The sequence below is a fragment of the Dipodomys ordii genome, unplaced genomic scaffold (assembly GCF_000151885.1).
Source record: "Dipodomys ordii isolate 6190 unplaced genomic scaffold, Dord_2.0 Scaffold1, whole genome shotgun sequence".
Lineage (NCBI taxonomy): Eukaryota > Metazoa > Chordata > Mammalia > Rodentia > Heteromyidae > Dipodomys > Dipodomys ordii.
The window spans coordinates 51,954,771-51,975,630 of record NW_012267217.1 but is presented as its reverse complement, the minus strand read 5'-3'; the positions used below and the strand labels follow the sequence as shown (position 1 = coordinate 51,975,630).

General features: G+C 45.4%; 1 protein-coding gene across 2 annotated transcripts; it reads right to left on the bottom strand.

Annotated features, from left to right (window-relative positions):
- Positions 1-323: 323 nt before the first annotated feature.
- On the bottom strand, positions 324-10,981 carry Cxcr2 (chemokine (C-X-C motif) receptor 2). 2 transcript variants are annotated; one of them, XM_013036929.1, is made up of 2 exons: positions 10,919-10,981; positions 324-1,697 (listed from the first exon to the last, which is right to left on the bottom strand). In XM_013036929.1, the coding sequence occupies exon 2, from the start codon at positions 1,678-1,680 to the stop codon at positions 628-630; it is 1,053 nt and encodes a 350-aa protein (XP_012892383.1). In that variant the 5' UTR covers positions 1,681-1,697; positions 10,919-10,981; the 3' UTR covers positions 324-627. The 2 variants fall into 2 exon arrangements, with proteins under 2 accessions (XP_012892383.1, XP_012892447.1); XM_013036993.1 differs by having other exon boundaries at positions 324-1,694; positions 10,919-10,952.
- Between the last annotated feature and the right edge of the window lie 9,879 nt (positions 10,982-20,860).

Sequence of the window (20,860 nt, the reverse complement as noted above, 5' to 3'; positions counted from 1 at the left end):
TTCCTTCCTTCCTTCCTTCCTTCCTTTCTTTCTTTCTTTCTTTCTTTCTTTCTTTCTTTCTTTCTTTCTTTCTTTCTTTCTTTCTTTCTTTTTCTGGGGCTTGAACTCAAAGCCTGGGCACTGTACATGAGCTTTTTTCTTTTCTTTTGTCAGTTGTGGGGCTTAAACTCGGGGCCTGGGTGCTGTCCCTGAGCCTTTTTGTGCTCAAGGCTAGTGCTCTACCACTTGAACCATAGCTCCACTTCTGTTTATTTTATTTTATTTTGTGTGAAATTAATTGGAGATAAGAGTCTCATAGACTTTCCTGCCTGGGCTGGCTTCGAACAGCAATCTGCAGATCTCAGATCTCCTGAGTAGCTAGGATTACAGACATGAGCCACTGGCATCTGGCTAATTACAATTCTTAGAAAACAACTATGTATTGGTATAGTAATTATGCAACGGGGTAGAGTGTCAGGACAGGCTTTCTAAACCATGCAATGGGAGCCGGGTAAGAATGTGGCCCTTGTCAAAATCTTAATAGAGGGTCTACATTCAAGATATCATGAACAGCCAGTGGACTAGGGGCTTGGAATGAGATGTCCAAGACCAGGAGAAACCCCAAGGGGCCGTAAGGGCAAGGCCATCTTAGAGGGTAGTGGAAGTGTTTCCTGAAGAAGAGCCAACATAGGAAGGCTTACTCTCCTTGGCCAAGAACTCCTTGCTGACCAGGCCATAGGTGGCCAGGATCTTGAGGAATCCATAGCGAAACTTTTGGCCAATGAAGGCGTAGAGGATGGGGTTAAGGCAGCAGTGTAGGAAGCTCAGGATCTCAGTGGCCTCCATGGCGTGGTCAATGTCATTGCGGCGCTCACAGGTCTCTTCAATCATTCCAGTCCTCATGAGGGTATCTGCCAACAGGACCAGGTTGTAGGGCAGCCAGCAGAGCAGGAAGACAAGCACCACAGCAAAGATGACCCGCATGGCACGGTGCTTCTGCCCCATGTGAGCATTAAACAGCGTGCGTATTGTGAATCCATAGCAGAACAGCATGACCAGCAGGGGCAGGAGGAAGCCGAAGGTCTGAGGCAGGACACGTAACACTAATCGCCACTTTGTTGTATGTTCACCCATGTCCTCATAGCAGGCTGGGTAGTAATTGGGGCTGTAGACGGTCTTACGCAAAAGTAAGGCAGGCAGGGACAGAATGAGGGACAGTCCCCACATGCCCAAGCATACAAACTTGACTAAGTGTCGCTTCTGGGTCAGTGTGCGTGTGGCATGGACAATGGCCAGGTAGCGGTCCACACTGATACAAGCCAGTACCAGGATACTGCTGTAGAAGTTGACTTCTTTCAGGAATGAGGTCACCTTGCACAGAGGTGTGCCAAAGGTCCAACCATTTGTTCTGGAAGCTGCCCAGATGGGCAAGGTCAGGGCAAAGAGCAGATCAGCCATGGCTAAGTTCAGCAGGTAGACATCGGTGACAGAGCAGTTCACTCGGTTGTATAAAATGACCAACATCACCAGGGAGTTTCCCAGAAGGCTTAGCAGGAACACCAGGACATAAATCAGGATCACTACATGAATGTTGATTCCAATGTAGTATAGTGTGCACGGGGCAAAATCTGGTGGAATACTGGGCAGGCCAGAACTGTAATTAAAATCATCAAAGTAATCATCCCAGTTAAAGTCTTCCATCTTTTTTTCCAATCCTGCTGATAAAGGAGAGATGACAGTTACGACCCAGTCAACTCTCCCTTGATTCTTATTCATCCATCTGTGAAACCGATAGGAAAGCTCTTTACATTGGTATGCAAGTTACATGAAAGAAAATTTCTCTTCAGACTTGTCAACGTGAAGAGCAATCAGGTTGTGATACAAATGAATGATAGATAAGACAGTTTAGGAAGACTATAATTCACTTTAATATCAAGGTAAGCTCTTAGTATTTCTTATGATATGGCCATTACCCAAAGCTTTGTTGAAATTTCCCTTTGGATAATCCCTACAGAATACTTGTCTTAGGTCTCTCAATGGTGAGCAATCTTGGCTACGGATGCTGAATTTAATATTCAGAAACCTGAGATGCCCTTCAGTTCTTAGTCTTGTGGAGAAAGCAGGCCCATCAATTGGGTTGTACTTCTAGAAAAACATCATGGCTCAGCCAGGTATTGGTGGCTCACACCTGTATTTCTATTTACTCAGGAGGCTGAGATCTGAGGATCACAGTTCCAATCCAGCCCAAGCAAGAAAGTCTGTGTGACTTTTCTCCCCATCTAACCACCAAAAAGCCATAAAAAGTGGAGCTGTGGCTCAAGTGGTAGAGTGCTAACCTTGAGAGAAAAACCTCAGGGACAGTCCCTAGTACTAGTCAAGAAAGAAAGAAAGAGAGAGAAAGAAAGAGAGAAAGAAAGAAAGAAAGAGAAAAAGGAAAGAATCAAGGCCTGTTTTAAAGCTGAGAGATGAATCCCTTTGTCCAATATTCTGAACGTTATTTTAAAAGAAATAGTCTAAAAAAGCCATAGCAACAATAGCAGTGTGGAGTTCCATAAGATATGTTCTAGAAGAAATTTCAGTTGGTGATTAAGGCCCAACATATCTCTTTTAGAAAGAAGGAGACTTAATCTAAGGGTATTTGTATAGCTTGTAAAGAGGTACATTCAGCGTGAGAAGCTGGCAGCGTACTGCTTTTCCAAGTGAATGGCAATGGAACAGATTATTTGGAGAGTTCTGGGTGGCCCCATTCTGCCCTGTGAGGGTGAGCCACTATTGTGCCTCCAGAATTAGGGGTATGGACAATAAGAAGTAGAGAAGACAGGTGGAGACATACCTCCTTTGATGTGGTGGCTTTCCAGTCTTAGTGGGGACCCTTCCTGGGCTGTGTGTGTGGGCTTTCTTCCATCTTTGGCTCCCTGCTCCCCTCCCACTTTCTCTGCCTCCATGGGTTCTGCCTTTGCTATGAGGTTAGCAAAGATTCTGCTTCTGGGGAATGCCTGGGTAAGGAGTCGCTCTGAAATCTTATTCCAGTTTTCCAAGAAGTAAATAAATGCAAACCAGATACTAAATTATCTCCCCATGAAACTACAAAATAGATGGCCACCATGCCGTTTCTTTACAGCAAGTTATGACTATACTATGATTGTATCCAAGCCATAACCTGTGTCCAAATAGAAGCCAGTGCTAGAGAAGAATCAGGAAGTAAAAATTCCCAGGAACTACTTCACATTCACTTATAAAAGGACAGACACATACAGTCAGTTGATATTTGACAAAGGAGCCAAAGATGCACAGTGGAAGAATTATAACCTCTTCAATGACTGGTGCTGGGAAAACTGGGTGGCCACATGCAGAAAACTGAAAGTGGACCCTAGCCTGTCACCATACACTAACATCAACTCAAAATGGATTAAAGACCTTAACATCAAACCTGATACTCTGGGGACTGGGAAGGTGGCTCAATGGTAGAGCGCTTGCCTTGCATGCCTGAGGCCCTGGGTTCAATTACTCAGCACCACATAAGCAAAAAGAAAAAAGCCGGAAGTGGCGCTGTGGCTCAAGTGGTAGAGCGCTAGCCTTGAGCTGAAGAGCTGAGGGACAGTGCCCAGGCCCAGAGTTCAGGCCTTATGACCAGACCCCCTGCCCCCCCCCCAAAAAAAAATAGAAAAGAAATAGCAACCAAATTAGAAAGAAAGCCAACTAATTGAGAAAAAATATTTACTAGCAAGATATCAGACAAGGGCCTAATATCCAATATATAAAGGGAACTCAAGAAACTCACCCCTCCCAAATCTAACAAACCAATCATGAAATGAGCAAGGGAACTACTCAGAAGAAGAGATAAAAAATGGCAAAGAAACACATGAAGAAATGTTTATCACCTGGCTGTAAAGGAAATACTAATAAAAATAACACTGAGATACCACCTTACCCCAGTCAGAATGGCCCATATTCTAAATTCAACCAGCCACAAATACTGAAGGGGATGTGGAGAAAGAGGAACCCTACTGCATTGCTGGTGGGAATGTACACTAATACCACCACTTTGGAAAGCAGTCTGGACCTACCTAGGACAGCTAAATATAGAACTTCCCTATGACCCAGCCATACCACTCCTAGGCATCTACCCTGAGCCACAGGAACCAGTATACAAAGGCACATGCACCTCCATGTTTATTGCAGCACTGTTCACAATTGCCCCAGATGCCCTACTTCTGATGAATGGATCAAAAAGTTGTGATACCGGGGCTGGGAAGGTAGCTCAGTGGTAGAGCGCTTGCCTTGCATGCCTGAGGCCCTGGGTTCGATTCCTCAGCATCACATAAGCAAAAAAAAAAAAGCCAGAAGTGACACTGTGGCTCAAATGGTAGAGTGCTAGCCTTGAGCTGAAGAGCTGAGGAACAGCGCCCAGACCCAGAGTTCAGGCCCCACGACCGGACCCCCCCCCAAAAAAAAAAGTTGTGATACCTATATATGATGGAATATCATGAAGACGTCAGAAAGGACAAAATAATGGCATTTGTAGGGAAATGGATGGAACTAGAGCAAATTATTTTGAGTGAAGTAAGCCAAGAACAAAGAGACAAACGGCACATGGTCTCCTTGATATGTGGAGGCTAAAACCAAAATGCAAGAAGATATGACAAAGTAAACAGGACTCAAGAAACAAAGGACAGCCACCCATTTTGTCGTATCATTGCTAAATGACTCCATGTTCTTGATCACATATTGGGTAGATATATGCATGCAATGGAGGGAAGACAGGAGGAGGAACAGAATAAGTGGGAAATGGAGCAACATACAACAAAGGGGCCCATCAGCTGCACTGGACATAGAAGAAAAAGAACTAAGCAACCCAAAGACAGCGATGGGAAGGGAGGAATAAGAGGGAAAGAGGGAACAGCCTACACTAAGCAAAAGGAAAGAAATGTAATCATCATCTGACGTGGAAGAAATAACTTGTATTGTCAAAGGGCATAGACTTCACAAACTTTATAGACCATGATAATGATAATTTGCCTTGTGAAGGTTAAAATGTATTCATAACTTTAACTAAGTGTCACTATTCCACAATACTGTGGAAAATATGAAATTTATGTAATCACCTAATCTCAATTTTTAAAAAATGAGAGAGAAGGGATGGGTTAGGAATGATGGGTGACAGTGTTGTCAGACACCTGGTACTTATATACTGTTTTGTAGAATGGGAACTTCTTTGTACAACTACTTAAAGATAATAATAATAAAAATATGTAAGAAAAGGACAGACAATAAGGATGTCAGGAAAATCGGGACCCTCACACAATGGTGTTGCTGCTTTGGGAAAGAAGGTCAGCATTTGCTCAGCCAGTTTAACCATATTCCATATTACCCAGCAGTTCTATCCCTTGGTATATACTCAAGAACCTTGAAAAAGGCAAAGCCTTGTATACATGTTTATAGCAGCAATTATCATGATAGCCGAAGTATGATAGTGAAAGTATGTTGAGCATTGATGGCTCACGCCTGTAATCCTAGCTACTTAGGAGGGCTGAGATCTGAGGATTGTGGTTCAAAGCCAGCCCAGGCAGGAAAAGTCTGTGAGACACTTATTTTCCTTTAACGGCCAAAAAACTGGAAGTGGAGTTGTAGCTCAAGTGGTAGCCTTGATGAAAAGCCCCAGTGTAAGTACACACACATACAAAAAAAGAGGAAATAACCAAACGTCCAACCATTGATGGATGGATAAATAAATCAAAGTACATATATACAATGGACTGCTATTCAGTCATAAGAAAGACTGAAGGACTGAAACACAATGCCACATAAAGTAACTTTGAAAACATTATTCTAAGTGAAAAAAGCCAGACACAAACTGTGTGATTCCTCGTATGTGAAAATAAGCAGAACAGGCAATTTGGTAGTGATGGAAAATAGATTAATGGTTGCTGGAGGCTTCGGGAGAGAAGAATGTTAATGAGTTTAAGGGCTTCTTTTGAAGGCGATGAAAGAGTTCTGAAATTGGTGTCAATGATAACCCCCTGAACTGTACACTTTGCATGGGTGACTTTTGTGATGTGTGAATTATATCTCAATTAGAAAAAAAAGATTAACCAAAGGGTTCAAAGTTTTTCCATACAAATACAAATATTAAAACAATAACAAACCTTTTGCGCAGCAAAGGACATAGCTAGCAAGATCAATAAAAAGCCCATGGATTGGGAGAAGATCTTCACTAGCCATACAACAAACAAGGGCCTCATATCTAAAATATACTCAGAACTCAAAAAATTAAATCCCCCAAAAACAAATCCTCAAAGAAACAACCACCCATTAATAAGTGGGCTAAAGACTTAAAGAGAGACTTCTCTGAAGAGGAAATAAGAATGGCCAATAGACACATGAAGAAATGCTCAACTTCTCTGGCCCTAAAAGAAATGCAAATCAAAACAACATTGAGATTCCACCTCATCCCAGTTAGAGTGGCTATAATCAAGAAATCTAACAACAGCAGATGCTGGAGGGGATGTGGCCAAAAGGGAACCCTACTGCACTGTTGGTGGGAGTGAAACTTGTTCAGCCACTCTGGAAAGCAGTATGGAGGTTCCTCAAAAGACTCCACATAGAGCTCCCCTATGACCCAGCAATTCCACTTTTGGGCATTTACCCAAACTATCACAAACAAGGCCATACTAAAACTACCAGCACAACTATGTTTATCGCAGCATTATTCACCATAGCTAAGATATGGACCCAACCGAGATGTTCCTCCGTAGATGAATGGATCAAGAAAATTTGGTATATATACACAATGGAATTCTATGCTTTCATCAGAAAGAATGACACCACCCCATTTGTTAGGAAATGGAGACTTGGAAAAAATCATTTAAATGAAGTAAGCCAGACCTAAAGAAATATAGGTTCCATGGTTTCCTTTATTTGCAATAACTAATATATGTCTAGGATAATCATATCAGATGAGCAGAAAAGCTCAAAAACTTGCAGGGGGCTTGTGGCTCACGCCTGTAATCCTAGCTACTCAGGAGGCTGAGATCTGAGGATCGCGGTTCAAAGCCAGCCCGGGCAGGAAAGACTGTGAGGCTCCTATCTCCAATAAACCACCAGAAAACCGGAAGTGGCGCTGTAGCTCAAGTGGTAGAGCGCTCGCCTTGAGCTGAAGAACTGAGGGACAGCACTCAGGCCCAGATTTCAAGCCCCACGACTGACAAAAAAAAAAAAGAAAAGCTCAAAAACTATGCATATATGAACATATAAGATGATGCTAAATGAAAAGAACCCTAAGATATGGACAAAAGAGATTTTTTTGTTGTTGTTCGTGGGGCTTGAACTCTGGGCCTGGGCACTGTCCCCCAGCTCTTCAGCTCAAGGCTAGTGCTCTACCACTTGAGCTACAGCACCACTTCCGGTTTTCTGGTGGTTTATTGGAGATAGGAGTCTCACAGTCTCTCCTGCCCGGGCTGGCTTTGAACTGGGATCCTCAGATCTCAGCCTCCTGAGTAGCTAGGATTACAGGCGTGAGCCACCAGCGCCCGGCAAGAGATTTTTCTTTATTGTTGTTGTTTTTAATATACTATGTGATTTTTTTTTTTGGTATGTTCTTCATCCTATAGTATATCCCCTGTTATCACTGGCTTGTGGGGTGGAGGGAGGAGATGGGAAGGGGGAAGGAAAGGATAGTAGGAAAAAACCAAAGGTAACAATGTTCAACAAGAACTGTACATATTACCTTATCCATGCAACTGTAACTCCTCTGTACAGCATCTTTACAATAAAATGAAATTTAAAAGAAAAAACAAAAAACAATAGTAAGCTGGGTACTGGTAGTTCATACTTATAATCCTAGCTACTCAGGAGGCTGAGATCTGAGGATTCAGGTTCAAAGCCAGCCTGGCATGAAACTCTGTGAGATTCTTATCTCCAATTAACCACTAGAAAACTAGAAATGGGGCTGTGGCTCAAAGAGGTAGAACACTAGCCTAGCACTAGCAGAAGAGCTCAGGGACAGTGCCCAGTCCCTGAGCTCAAGTCCTACAATGGACAAAAAACAAACAAAAAACCAGAGATAGTAATCTCTGTTATTGTCCAAAGAAGACAGCTGAATAAAACGTAGAGAAACGGAAACAAAACAAAATGCCCTTTCCCCTCAAAAAATGATGGAATTCTGACTCCTCCCTTCCCAAGAAGGTTTTACTTTGGACTGCAGGCGATGGATGTTAGGTCCATTACCTTCCTGGTATGGTGAAGACCAGAGAGAGAAAGATATGATCAACTGGTAAACCTAGAAAGATGAGACGATGAGGGTGTGCTCTGGGGTGGCCAGGTGGTTGGGAGAAACAGTGGGAGAGGCAGCTAGTCCAACTGGCTGGGCCAGTGTGATTGGCAAGACCCGGAAGGAGATGCTGACTCTGCTGATCCGTCAGCACCAGAGCTCAGAGACCTAGAGTAAGGTTTAATGAAGCCAAAGGTGGGTCCCTCTGAGAGTGGGTAATCAAATACACTCTTAAGGGAATAAATGACCTAAGAGAAGACCCTCCTTTTTGAGTGGATGCAATATAGGGTTTGTGCCGAGAGGGTTGAGAGCAGACACTCGTGCTCAGTTATGTTCAGTGGTGAGAAGCAGGGCCGGGACAGGTGTGGAACCTGCCTGATAAGAAAGAAAAAGAGTTGAGCATGCTTTCCAGAGAAGTCCTTGCTTTGGATGGCCCAGCACTCAGCTGGGTGGGGTAGGTGGGGTGGGCAGCAGATGGTGAGTGATTTCCCACTGCCAGGAGTTAAGGGTCAGCTTGAGAATTCCAGTGGAGACCATGTAGGTCAGGATGGAAGGTTGAGAAAAGAGAACCACAGCAGACCCATGACCTCCAGCCATGGGGCTGTGGAAAGGGTTTGGGTTGTGTTTTCATTTGCTCCTCTTTGGAGGGAGAGGGTTGATAGCTAAGGAGACGATCTAAGGGAGGGAGATGCCACATCTGAGGTCTGCTTTGTGCCCCCTTGGTCCTGACATAAGGGAATGGCTTGCCCTGTTTACAGAGTTGAAGACCAAAGATCAGAGGCTCCATAGCCAGCCTGTGGCCACAGACCTGCCATGGCACAGCCAGAATTTCAACTCCACTTACTTCTTCATGAGCAGTTTATTTTTTTTTAAATCTCTCTTTGGAACTGGAGGTATGGTTCAAGTGGCAGAATACCATCCTTAAGTACAAAAGCCAAGAGAAGGACTGAGGCTCTATGTTCATGCCTCAGTACCAGCACACACACACACACACACACACACACACACGCGCGCGCGCGCGCGCGTGCACGTGTGCACACACACACACAGACACTCATCATACCTCATATCTTAAATCTATTTGTAAGATAAGCATCTTATTATTTTCCTTGCTGAAGATTGACCTCACACAGACCAAGCACATATTCTACCACTGAGTTATCCGCACATCCCTGTTGCTTTGAAATTTTTGAAATACTATTGAGTCAACCCTTGAAACTCTGTTGTCTTTCATTGTTCCTAAGACTTCAAATAAAAGAAATAGCCATTTCTAGGACAATAATCCAAACACTCTTGACCTGGTTTCACTCCCTACTTGTAACTGGGCATGACTAGCCAATCATGGCTTTGCAACCTCAGTAGAAGCTTCCCTCATGGAGGAAAAATGTTGCCCCTTGTTGATTCATGGCAGTCCAGAAACTCCAGAGTGGGATGAATTCTAACTCCTTATATGAAAATATAGCCTGTGGCATTTGTAAGATTGCAAATACTTGAGATATTTCTTCACTCAGGGCTGATGCTTTACCACTTGAGCCATACCTTTAGTAATGCCTTTTGCTGGCTGATTAGAGGTAGAGTCTCACAGACTGAAGCTCAGATTTGCTTCAGATTGTATTCCCCAGAACTCAGCCTCCTGAGTAGCCAGATTGTAAGTATACTGCTAAGGTAATTTTCCCCCCAATACTGGGCGCTGAATCCAGAGCCTGGGCACTGTCCCTGAGCTTCTTTGGCTCAAGGCTAGACTCTACCACTTGAGCCACTGTGCCACTTCCAGCCTTTTCTGTTTACATAGAACTGAGGAATTGAACCTAGGGCTTCATGCACATTTTAGTACTGAGCCACATTCCCAGCCCATTTCCAGCTTTTATTGGGTAGTTAATTGGAGATAAAGGTCTCTTAGACTTTCTTTCCCAGGCTGGCTTTGAACCACCATCCTCAGATCTCAGCCTATTGAATAGCTAGGATTACAGGTGTGAGCTACCAGAGCCCAGCTCAGGTAATCTCTTTTTTTTGGGGGTGGGGGGAGGTCCGATTGTAGGGCCTGAACTCTGGGCCTGGGCACTGTCCCTCAGCTCTTCAGCTCAAGGCTCTACCACTTTGAGCCACAGCGCCACTTCTGGCTTTTCTCTTTTTGCTTATGTGGTGCTGAGGAATCGAACCCAGGGCCTCATGCATGCAAGGCAAGCGCTCTACCACTGAGCCACCTTCCCAGCCCTCAGGTAATCTCTTAACAACAACACAAATCTACCTATCTTATTACAGTTCCAGAATTCCTTCTCCCTTTATAAACATAATCTACCAACACTTATATTTAATGCAAGGGAAAGAGGGTCTACAAACCTGGCCTATTCTCAGACCTAATCCTAGATTTAAAAAAAAGCCAAAAACAAAACACAATAAAAATCAAAGAGAAGCAAGGGGCTGGGAAGGCTGCAGAGCCGAGGGCAGGAAGTGGGCTGCAAGGTGCCCTGAATAGTAACAGAGAGGGCAATAGAAGTAGTAGCACTTCTCCCTTTGTGGATAGAGAGGTCAAAAGCAAGAGAATGAAGAGAGCAAAATGGCAAGGATGAGGAGCCCCCAAACTGGGGTAGCTGTCCTCTATCAGCCTGGGTATTGGGGGGACAAAAAGAGACTCCTAGAGGTGGTAGGAAGAGGTATCCCACGACTTACCAGGATGCTGGCTTTTCACCTGTGTCACCTCCTGGAGTGCAGCTGTCACCGATGGAAGGGTGGTGGTTTGTTGAGAATTTGTTGAAGGAAGTGAGTGGTGGACTAGATTGCTCAATCAGGGGAGGAGCTAGCGAGGGTGCAGGATGCTTGTGATATATTTGAATACTTCATTCCTAGGGCAGCTCCTGGATACTGAATTGTTTTATAGTTACCTAGAATTCATCTTGGGAGAGGACCATGTGGGGGTTTTCTAGTCCAGTGTTCTGTGACATAGATAAGGAAATTAAAGCCCAAAGAGAGGGACCCATGCAGGCCTCTCTCAGCTATGAACTCAGAGCCCCTGCCCACCAGCCAACTTTCCACAGATGCCCAGGCTATACCAATCAGCAGCAATGTTGTTCCCCCCCCCCCTGGAAGGAGGAACAGCAAAGGTCATTAAGACAGCAGAGATGAAATTGGAGCTTCCAGCCAGTCTGGTAGCTTCCTCCCCCAAAGGTTTTGTCTTCTCACATCTCAGAAGAATCTTCAAAACCTCATAAACTCTTTTTTCCATACCAGGTCCTTTTGAGAATCCTTACCCCTATATGGAGACCTCATTCATGCCTCTCTTCTCTTCACTCTCCAACTATCTGATCTGATCCTAAGTCCATTTTTGGGTGTTGCTATGTTTTCTTGGCTTAAACACATTTGTTCTGGTGGAACTTGAACTCAGGACCGTAAGCTCTCACTTGGTTTTTCTGCTCCAGGCTCAGTGCCCTACCACTTGAGCCATACTTCCACTGGCTTCTCCACTGGATATTGAACCCTGATACTATAGCAGTTACCATCTACCCTTGGAATCAAGATTCTCTAATTTGGAAAGAAAGCTTTTGAGTAAAAGTGAAAATTGCAGCCAGGTGCTGGTGGTTCATGCTTGTAATCATAGAAACTCAGAGGCTGAGAACTGAGGATTGAGGAGGCTGAGAACAAAGGATTGACGTTTGAAGCCAGTTGGGGCAGGAAAACCCATGAGACTCTTATTTCCAATTAACTACAAAAAAGCTAGAAGTGGAGCCGTGGCTCAAGTGGTATAGTACTAGCCTTGAGAAAATAAAAAACTCAGGGACAGAGTCCAGATCCAGTGCTCAAGCCCTAGGACTGGCACAGGAAAGAAAGAAAGAAAGAAAGAAAGAAAGAAAGAAAGAAAGAAAGAAAGAAAGAAAGAAATGAAGGAAGGAAGAAAGAAAGAAAGGAAGAAAGAAAGGAAGAAAGGAGAGGGACAGGGAGAGAGAGAGAGAAAGAGGGAGAGGGAGAGGGTGATCCTCAAATCTCAGCCTCCTGAGTATCTAGGATTACAGGGGTAGCCATCTGCACCTGGCAAGATTTCTTGAAAAGCACTCAGAACATACATAAGGTACCATTAGCATTTATTGTGATTATGATCAAGCAGTGATACAATGTTTTGCCCACCATAATCTAGTCAAGGGAGAGCAGCAAGCAGGCTTTCAGGGCAGACTCCAATGTGCATCTGTAAATTTGGAGTGTCCACTATGTGGTAGCTTCATGGAAAAGTACTTTTCTGAAGTTGTATCGTTTGACCCTCACAACAACCTCATGAAGTAGGACCTTTCTAGGCGAGGAAACTAAGACCTAAGAGGTTAAACAACTTGCCTACTGTGACAGTGAAACTGGGCTTTAAGCAATTTTAAAAGTTATTTATTTTGTGCTGCACTGGAGTTTTGGACTCAAGGCTTGAGCACTGTCCTTTAGCAGTTTTTTGCTCAACTCTGGAGCTCTACCAACTGAGCCATAGCTCTACTTCCAGATTATTTTTGAGTGGTTTACTGAAGATGAGAGTCATACAGACTTTCCTGCCCAGACTTGCTTTGAACTGAGATCCTCAGATTTCAGCCTCCCAAGTAGTTAGGATTACATGTGTGAACCACCTGTGACTGACTATAGTCCACTCTGTTCATCCCAGCCCTATATACAAGGAACTGAGTAAAAAACTGAATTCCAATCCTGTTCCTGTCCGTCAAGAACAGGGTGATAGGCCATAGCTTGGATAGATCATTGCTCTCAGGGCCTTGGTAGGTTTCTTTGGGAGATTTGAGATGGCTCTATCTCTTCCCTGTCCAGTGTGGTAGGTATAGCTACATATAGTGTGGTAGATCATTAGGTTTGAGCAAAAAGGCTCAGAGACAGCACCCAGGCTTTAAATGCAGGCCCTAGGACTGGCACAAAAATATAAATAAATAAACAAAACAGTTTGGCAGTCATACCAGCCACATTTCAAATGTTCAGCAGCTCTCTGATTGCTGGCTACCATACTGGATGGTACAGATAGGGTACTTGCTCATTATAGCAGAAACTTCCTTCATGCCATGCCATTTAGCAAAAATGCAGTGACTACAGCTCCAGATGCTATAATCCTACACCACAGTTCTTAGAAACTCCAGGGAAGGCTGAAGTTTTTAAGATCCCTTCCACCAGGAATACATTCCTAGTAGCTGTAAAACTGGACAGCTCACTTGCCTGTGTTTGTCTCTGACACCCTTGCTGGGATTCATGGCCTGGTAGTGGTCTAGACAGTTGGACAGACAGAAAGGGGAGCAGCCTAGATGGAGAGATGTCTGCTCTGGGCTACAGAAGCAGGAAACAGCGCTGGTATGTATCCCCAGGCCAAAGTCTTACCTGATGATTCTGGGACGAGCTATGGGGATTCTCACGTCTTCCTATCTAAGGGCATCTGGAGGAGCTGGCCAGTCTGAAGGTGGAGAGCTGCTTCTCTGGACATTCTGACCCTGCACCTCCTTTTTAATGAGGAAGATGTGGGCATTCTGGCCCCCTGCCAATGAACTTGCTGAACTGGCATGTACAGTTCCTTCCTTACAGGGTCAGCACAAGGAATGCTTCTTCTGTGTCTTAGGAATCCCTGCCCCTGGCTGGAAGACTCAGTGTCTTTAAGCCCTGAGGACCCTGTCTCTGTCCCAGCTTGTTTCTCGTCTGGCTCTTTCCCTTCAGGCTTGAACTTGTTTGTTGTTTTCTTTCTTTCTTTTTTTTTTTTTTTCGGGCTTGAACTCTGGGCCTGGGCGCTGTCCCTCAGCTCTTCAGCTCAAGGCGAGTGCTCTACCACTTGAGCTACAGTGCCACTTCCGGTTTTCTGGTGGTTTATTGGAGATAGGAGTCTCACGGTCTTTCCTGCCCGGGCTGGCTTTGAACCGCGATCCTCAGATCTCAGCCTCCTGAGTAGCTAGGATTACAGGCGTGAGCCACCAGCACCCGGCTCTTTTTTTTTTTTTTTTGGGTGCGGTCGTGGGGCCTGAACTCTGGGCCTGGGCACTGTCCCTCAGCTCTTCAGCTCAAGGCTAGTGCTCTACCACTTGAGCCACAGTGCTACTTCCGGCTTTTTTCTTTTTGCTTATGTGGTGCTGAGGAATCGAACCCAGGGCCTCATGCATGCAAGGCAAGCGCTCTACCACTGAGCCACCTTCCCAGCCCCTTGTTTGTTGTTTTCATGCTCTCTGTCTGAGGACCCTGTGCCTTCTGGGCTACATCCTTCTTCCACAGGCAAACGTACTGAAAAAGCAGTTAGAGTTAGTACTTCTCCTTCTTCATCTTCTTCTCTTCCCTACTCAACAAACTACAAGTTCCCTTTCTTTGCTGTCGAGAAACAATCTTCGCCAAGGTCACCAGTGCCCTCTGGAGTACTAAGCCCAGCAAACTCTTTTCTTCATTTCAACTGCTTGAAAATTATAAAAATAAAGCATGCATATGAGACACAATTCATGCAATGTAAAGGTACCTCATATTAAACCTGAATGTCTCTCGGAGCTGGGAAGTTGGCTCAGTGGTAGAGCGCTTGCCTTGCATGCCTGAGGCCCTGGGTTTGATTCCTCAGCACCACATAAGTAAAAAGAAAAAAGCTGGAAGTGGTGCTGTGGCTTAAGTAGTAGAGCGCTAGCCTTGAGCTGAAGAGCTGAGGGACAGCACCCAGGCCCAGAATTCAGGCCCCACGACCGGACCCCCCCCCCAAAAAAAAAATAAACCTGAACATCTCTCTTCCGTTTTCTTTTCTTCCTCTGTCTACTCATATTTCCCCCCAAAGTCTGTCCAGGTTTTTCCATGTAACTACAGGTGATGTACAGAGGAGTTACAGTTAGGTAGCTCCTACAGTTACAGTGACAGAGAAGTTACAGTTAGATAATGAGAACGTTTCTTTGTGGACAATGTCACCCCTTCCTTCAATTTGTATTTTCTTGATTGCTGGTAAGGTTTAAATTATTTTTATTCCATCCTTCTGTTCATTGAGAATGACTTATTTCTGTCTGCTTCCTTTTTACATACAATTATATATTTTTTGCCATCAATTTGCATGCAGGAACTCTTGTTTTGGAAGTTGTACATTTTGCAAACTTCTCAATGAGGTTACAGTATTTTCTCAGCTTGCTGTATGCACTGGAGACAGTGCATGTGTGCTAGACACTGTACCCAGCCTGTACTGTATACTTAAAAAGTGACAGTTCAGGTTTTATCTCATTCATGTCTACATCATTGAGTCCCACTGACCTCTTTTCTCTTTCCATTTCCTCCTGATTTCCCTTGCTTTTACTTGTTGCTTTATTTCTCAATTACTCTTTGGTCTTCTCACTTGACCTGCTTCCCCGAGGTGAGTTCACCTTCAGTCCATGGCTTCAGCTAGTACCCAGGATGGACCAGGACCTCCCAATATGGACTGTTCACAACCAACATCTCCTAAGCCCAAATGCTGACATGCAATGACCGCCTGCAATGTCTCTGAGGCCCATCCCATGCTGTGAATTCAACACGTACACCAATCACAAAGGTGTCCCTTCTGAGTATCTGCTCATCTATTCTGCCAAAGCCAGAGGTGTGCAGGCCTCTCCCTGCACCCTCCCGTTGCTCTTCCTCTTCTTAGCATGACTCTTGACTGTCTATTGTCTCCTGACCACCTTTGCTGACAGTGTTAGACCATGCTTTGTCTTCTCTGGCCTCATCTACAACAGTTAGAGAGTGGATGTAGAGGCTGGAGCTGGGCTGGCTCAGTTAGGATCCTCTTGCAAGTTGGGAATCTTGAGCAAGGGATTTAATTTGAGTAGGTTTCAGTTTAATCATCTGTAAAGTGAGTATAATAATATGAGCACCTATGGCCTAGAGCTGCTATGGTAACTCAATGAATCTCTATATAGCACCTGTTTGCCGCTGCCTACCTACCTTCCTCCTCCTCCCCTGTTACATCTTGGCCTTAAGTCTTTCCCCTTTCAATCTACCCTTCATTCTGCTGCCAAGAAGACCTTCCTGAAATACAAATTTAATCATCTTGGACTGAGAAGGTGGCTTAGTGGTAGAGTGCTTGCTCAGTATGTATGAAGCCCTGGGTTTGATCCCTCAGTACCACATACACAAAAAGCTAGAAGTGATGCTGTGGCTTAAGTGGTAGAGCTCTAGCCTTGAGCAAAAGAAGCTCAGGGACAGCACCCAGGCCTTGAGTTCAAGCCCCAGGACTGGCATTACTGACCATTCCAGGACCCCTGTTGTTCTCAGACAAAGTCAGTCCTTCTCTGGGTCTCTGACTGCCCTGGGGCTGACCCTCGTGACTTCTCTAGCTCTATTCCTTCCGTCCAATCCCCGGAACTCCTAAACCGAACCTCTGGGAACTACTTGCATTTTGCCAAGGAACTGTTTGGATTTCCCCTGGGCATCTTGGTATGTCCTCTCTGTTTCCTTGGACTGTTCTATACCCTCTGATCTGGCTGATTCCCCTTTTTCTTTCTTCATTGAGCCCAGAGTTCTGTAATCCATCTGTTTGGCTCTTCCTTTCCCATCTTGTAAGGAAGGGGTTTGTGTGTCTCTTTATCTCTGTGTTCCCATATCCCAGTGCTTAACACAGTTCTGTTGAGCACCAGATGAGTTGGCAAAGTTTAGGGGAGCGGCTGTATGTGGGCCTCCTGCTGGCATCTGGTTTGAAGAACTATGTAGTTTTATTGCCCAGAATTCCCAGGGTAACCCCAACCTCTAAGTATAAGTGAAGTCATATCAACAACAGCGACAGAGCCTGACACTGCTGACTTAGACCGCATGTGCTCATACCAGGCTCCAGCCCCTGCAAAGTGCTCTTGGGAGCTGCTGTGGCTGAATATGACCGCTGGAGTCCTGATAGAGGACTGCTGCCCTCCAGGCTGGGGGGGGGGTGGGTCTCTAGTGACCATTTACTTCCCATCAGAGGTCTCTGAATTGAATCACGTTTTGGGCTGCTTTGATTTCCTTTTCTTGTCTTTTTCCTTTCCTTTCTTTTTTATTCATTCATCTTCTTTTCTCTACCTCTACCTCTTCATCTTCTCCCTCCTCCTCCTCCTCCTCCTGTTATTCTTCTTTCTTCTTCTTGGCAGTGAGTATTGAACCCCGGGATTCATTTATGCTTGCATGCTTGGCAAGTACTCTACCACTGCGGCATATATGCCGCCCTCTAGTTGTTTTTCAGGTATGTGTGTGTAACGTCCGCTCCTGGATGGCGAGCAGAGTCCACCCTCCTCGCAGCAAAGTCTCCGCCTAGTACCTGCATTACCTAGGCAACTGGCACACCTGGAAAAGGTCACATCTACATCTGCTGAGGTCACATCTGGATTCGATGTGTCCATACCTTTCCCTGCCCCTACCCTAGATAAGGCCTAGCCCAGGGCCAGATGATCTCTTTCCCAGGTCTTTTCCCAGCCACGTGCAGTGCCAACATGGCCTGGTGCCAGCTGTAACGATGAATAAACCTACGCCTTACCTGAATACCACGTGCATGGTGTGGTTCTTACTGGGCAACCTCTCTTTAAAAACCTAACAGTGTGTGCTTGTACTAGGACTTGAACTCAGGGCCTGGGCACTGTCCCTGAGCTTTTTTTTTGCTCAAGGCTGGCCCTCTATCACTTGAACCATAGTTTCACTTCAGGCTTTTTGGTGGTTAATTAGAGAGAAGCATCTCATAGAATTTCCTGTCTAGGCTGTTTTTTTTTTTTTTTTTGGGTCCGGTCGTGGGGCCTGAACACTGGGCCTGGGCGCTGTCCCTCAGCTCTTCAGCTTAAGGCTAGCGCTCTACCACTTGAGCCACAGTGCCATTTCTGGCTTTTTTCTTTTTTGCTTATGTGATGCTGAGGAATTGAACCCAGGGCCTCATGCATGCAAGGCAAGCACTCTACCCCTGAGCCACCTTCCCAGCCCTTTAGGCTGGTTTTGAACTGCAATCCTCAGAACTCAGCCTCCTCAGTAGCTGGGATTATAGGTGTATGACACTGGTACCCGGCTCTAGTTGCTTTAACACATTATTTTCTCTTCCCTGGATTGGCGGGAATTTTTTTAGAGACAGTGATAAGCTAGAAGCTCGGACTTAGCCATGTACTTCCTTTTTCCAAACATGAGAGGGGGTCAAGCATTCTCCTTCCTGGCCCAGATTCCTTTTCCTGAGGTCTCTGCCATCTTGCTTCCTCTACTGGCCCCACCCCAGTCAGTGACACCATGGTTGGAATCAGTGCTGGAATGCCTGCAAATATAATTTTACTCTGTCATGTGACTCAAGCTAATTTCCAGAAGAGGCTGAAGCCTTTTAGGGGTGAGTTCATTGCCTTATTTGCTTGAGGATTTCCCAGTGGCAGCTGCCCCATTCCCTTATTGTGCTTGCTGAGGAGACGTTCTTACCCACTCTTCAGGGCAGAAACTGTTGTTGCAAAATTCTTGCTCCATGCAAAAGCAATGGGATGTAACTCTGGGTGACCCTGACCCCAACAGGCTGTCCACTGGCTGTGGTCAGAGCCGCAGGATTGCTCAACCCTGCAGAGGCTCCGCGGTTTGTATAAGGCAGAGTGGGTAAGAACAGTGTAGATGGCTAAATGAGACACACAATGTACCCTAGAACTGGACTTTGGTAGGGCAGATAACTTTGTCATAGAGTGGGGTCTACATTATTATTTTCTCCTCCTCCTTCTCCCCCTCTTCCTCCCCCTCCCCCTCCTCCCTCCTGCTCCTCCACCTCCTGCTCCTTCTCCTCATCCTCTTCCTCCTTCTCCTCCTCTTTCTCTTCCGTCTCCTCCTCCTCTTTCACCTTCTCCTCCTTCTCTTCTCCTCTTCCTCTGTCTCCTCCTCTTCTTTCTCATTCTCCTCCTTCTTTTCCTTCTCCTCCTCCTTCTCTTCTTCTTCCTCCTCCTTCTCTTTCTCCTTCTCTTCTTCCTTCTCCTCCTCTACTTGTTCCTCCTCCTCCTCCCCCTCTTCCTTCTGGTCCTGGGTCTTGAACCCAGGGCCTGGGTGCTGTCCCTGACCTTTTAAATTTCAGGCTGGTGCTCTTCCACTTGAACCACAGCTCTCCTTCCAATTTTGAGGTGGTTAATTGGACAGAAGAATTTTGTAGGCTTTCCTACCTGCACTGTCTTCAAACCACAACCCTTGGATCTCAGCCTCCTGAGTAGCTAGGTGTGAGGGCTTGGCCTACATTTCATCTGAAACAGGTTTTTCAGAAGTACACAATTAGGTGCCCAGTGAATGATGCGCAATTTCTCTTTTCTTGGACTGTGCAGAGAAATGATTGTACGGGGGTCAAGTGACGATCATGGGGTAAAAAAGGAAAGACAGAGAGCCCCATGCCTGTTCCTCCCATCAAAGCTGATGCATTGGGGAGCAACTGGGATTCTCCTACACTTGAGGGTGTATATAATATCTTCAGAAAATACAGTTAGCCAACTGTATTTCTGTATCTTTGTACCCATGGGCTCTGCTTCCATGGTTTCTAAATCTTCCAATTTGACCAACCCTACATTAAAAAAATATTTTGTAATACCTGTGCCCTGGGAAAACAAGAGTACAAAGACTGGCAAAAAATGCTCAGAGGAAATTTATTTGTAATAGTTCCAAAATGGAAACCACTCACATATGAAGGGACAGATGATCATATAAATGAATATACTGTCAGGCGCTGGTGGCTCACGGCTGTAATCCTAGCTACTCAGGAGGCTGAGATCTGAGGATCACGGTTCAAAGTCAGCCTGGGCAGGAAAGTCCGTGAGACTCTGATCTCCAATAAACCACTAGAAACCCGGAAGTGGTGCTGTGGCTCAAGCGGTAGAGCGCTTGCCTTGACTGAAGAACTGAGGGACAGCGCCCAAGCCCAGAGTTCAAGCCCCACGACCGACAAAAACAAAAAAAAATGAAATCTACTCAGTGGCATATTACTCAGCCACAAAAACAAGAACTATTGTCACATGCAACAACCTGGACAAATCTCAGAATAATTGTGCTGAGTGGAGGCTGGCAGATGATCGTGTACTGAATGAGTTGATATGCATAGAATTCTAGAAAATGCATACTCGCTTGTGGTGACAGGAAGCAGGGGAAGTGGTTGCCTGGGCATGGAGGGATGAGGAATGGCAAGGGTGGGGCATGAGGAAACTTTGGGGCTGATGGATATGTATGTGAATATGGTAAGGGTTTTACAGGTGTGTATTAAAGTCAAAACTCAACCACTTCAGGGAATGTTTATTATCTATCAATAGCAGAAATCTGATGCCAGTAAAATGAAATAAATCAGACGCAGATTCCTGAAGCCGATTAGACAGGGAGCTCTTAAAGAACCCACACTGTAGCTGGTAGAGCAGGGAGGAGAGACAGCTGGGCCCTGGGCTCTTTATTTGTGGTCATGGACTGGCTGAGCCTCTAGGGATTTTACAGAGGTTGAAACTCAACTCACTCGCAGTAGCGCCGACGTTCTAAGAGCTGAGGGCACATCCCATTCACCTCCTCCGTCACGAGGGTTATAGGCTAGAATTATCTGCTACAGCCAGCTGCCTTCTTCCACTCCACCCCACTGTGCTAGTGCCTAGCTCATCAGTTTCTAGAAGGCTAGACAGAGAGAGGGAAGGGAGTAGATCAGATGGGGTGAGTTCCTGGTCATGGCCTGTCTTGTGGACTTGC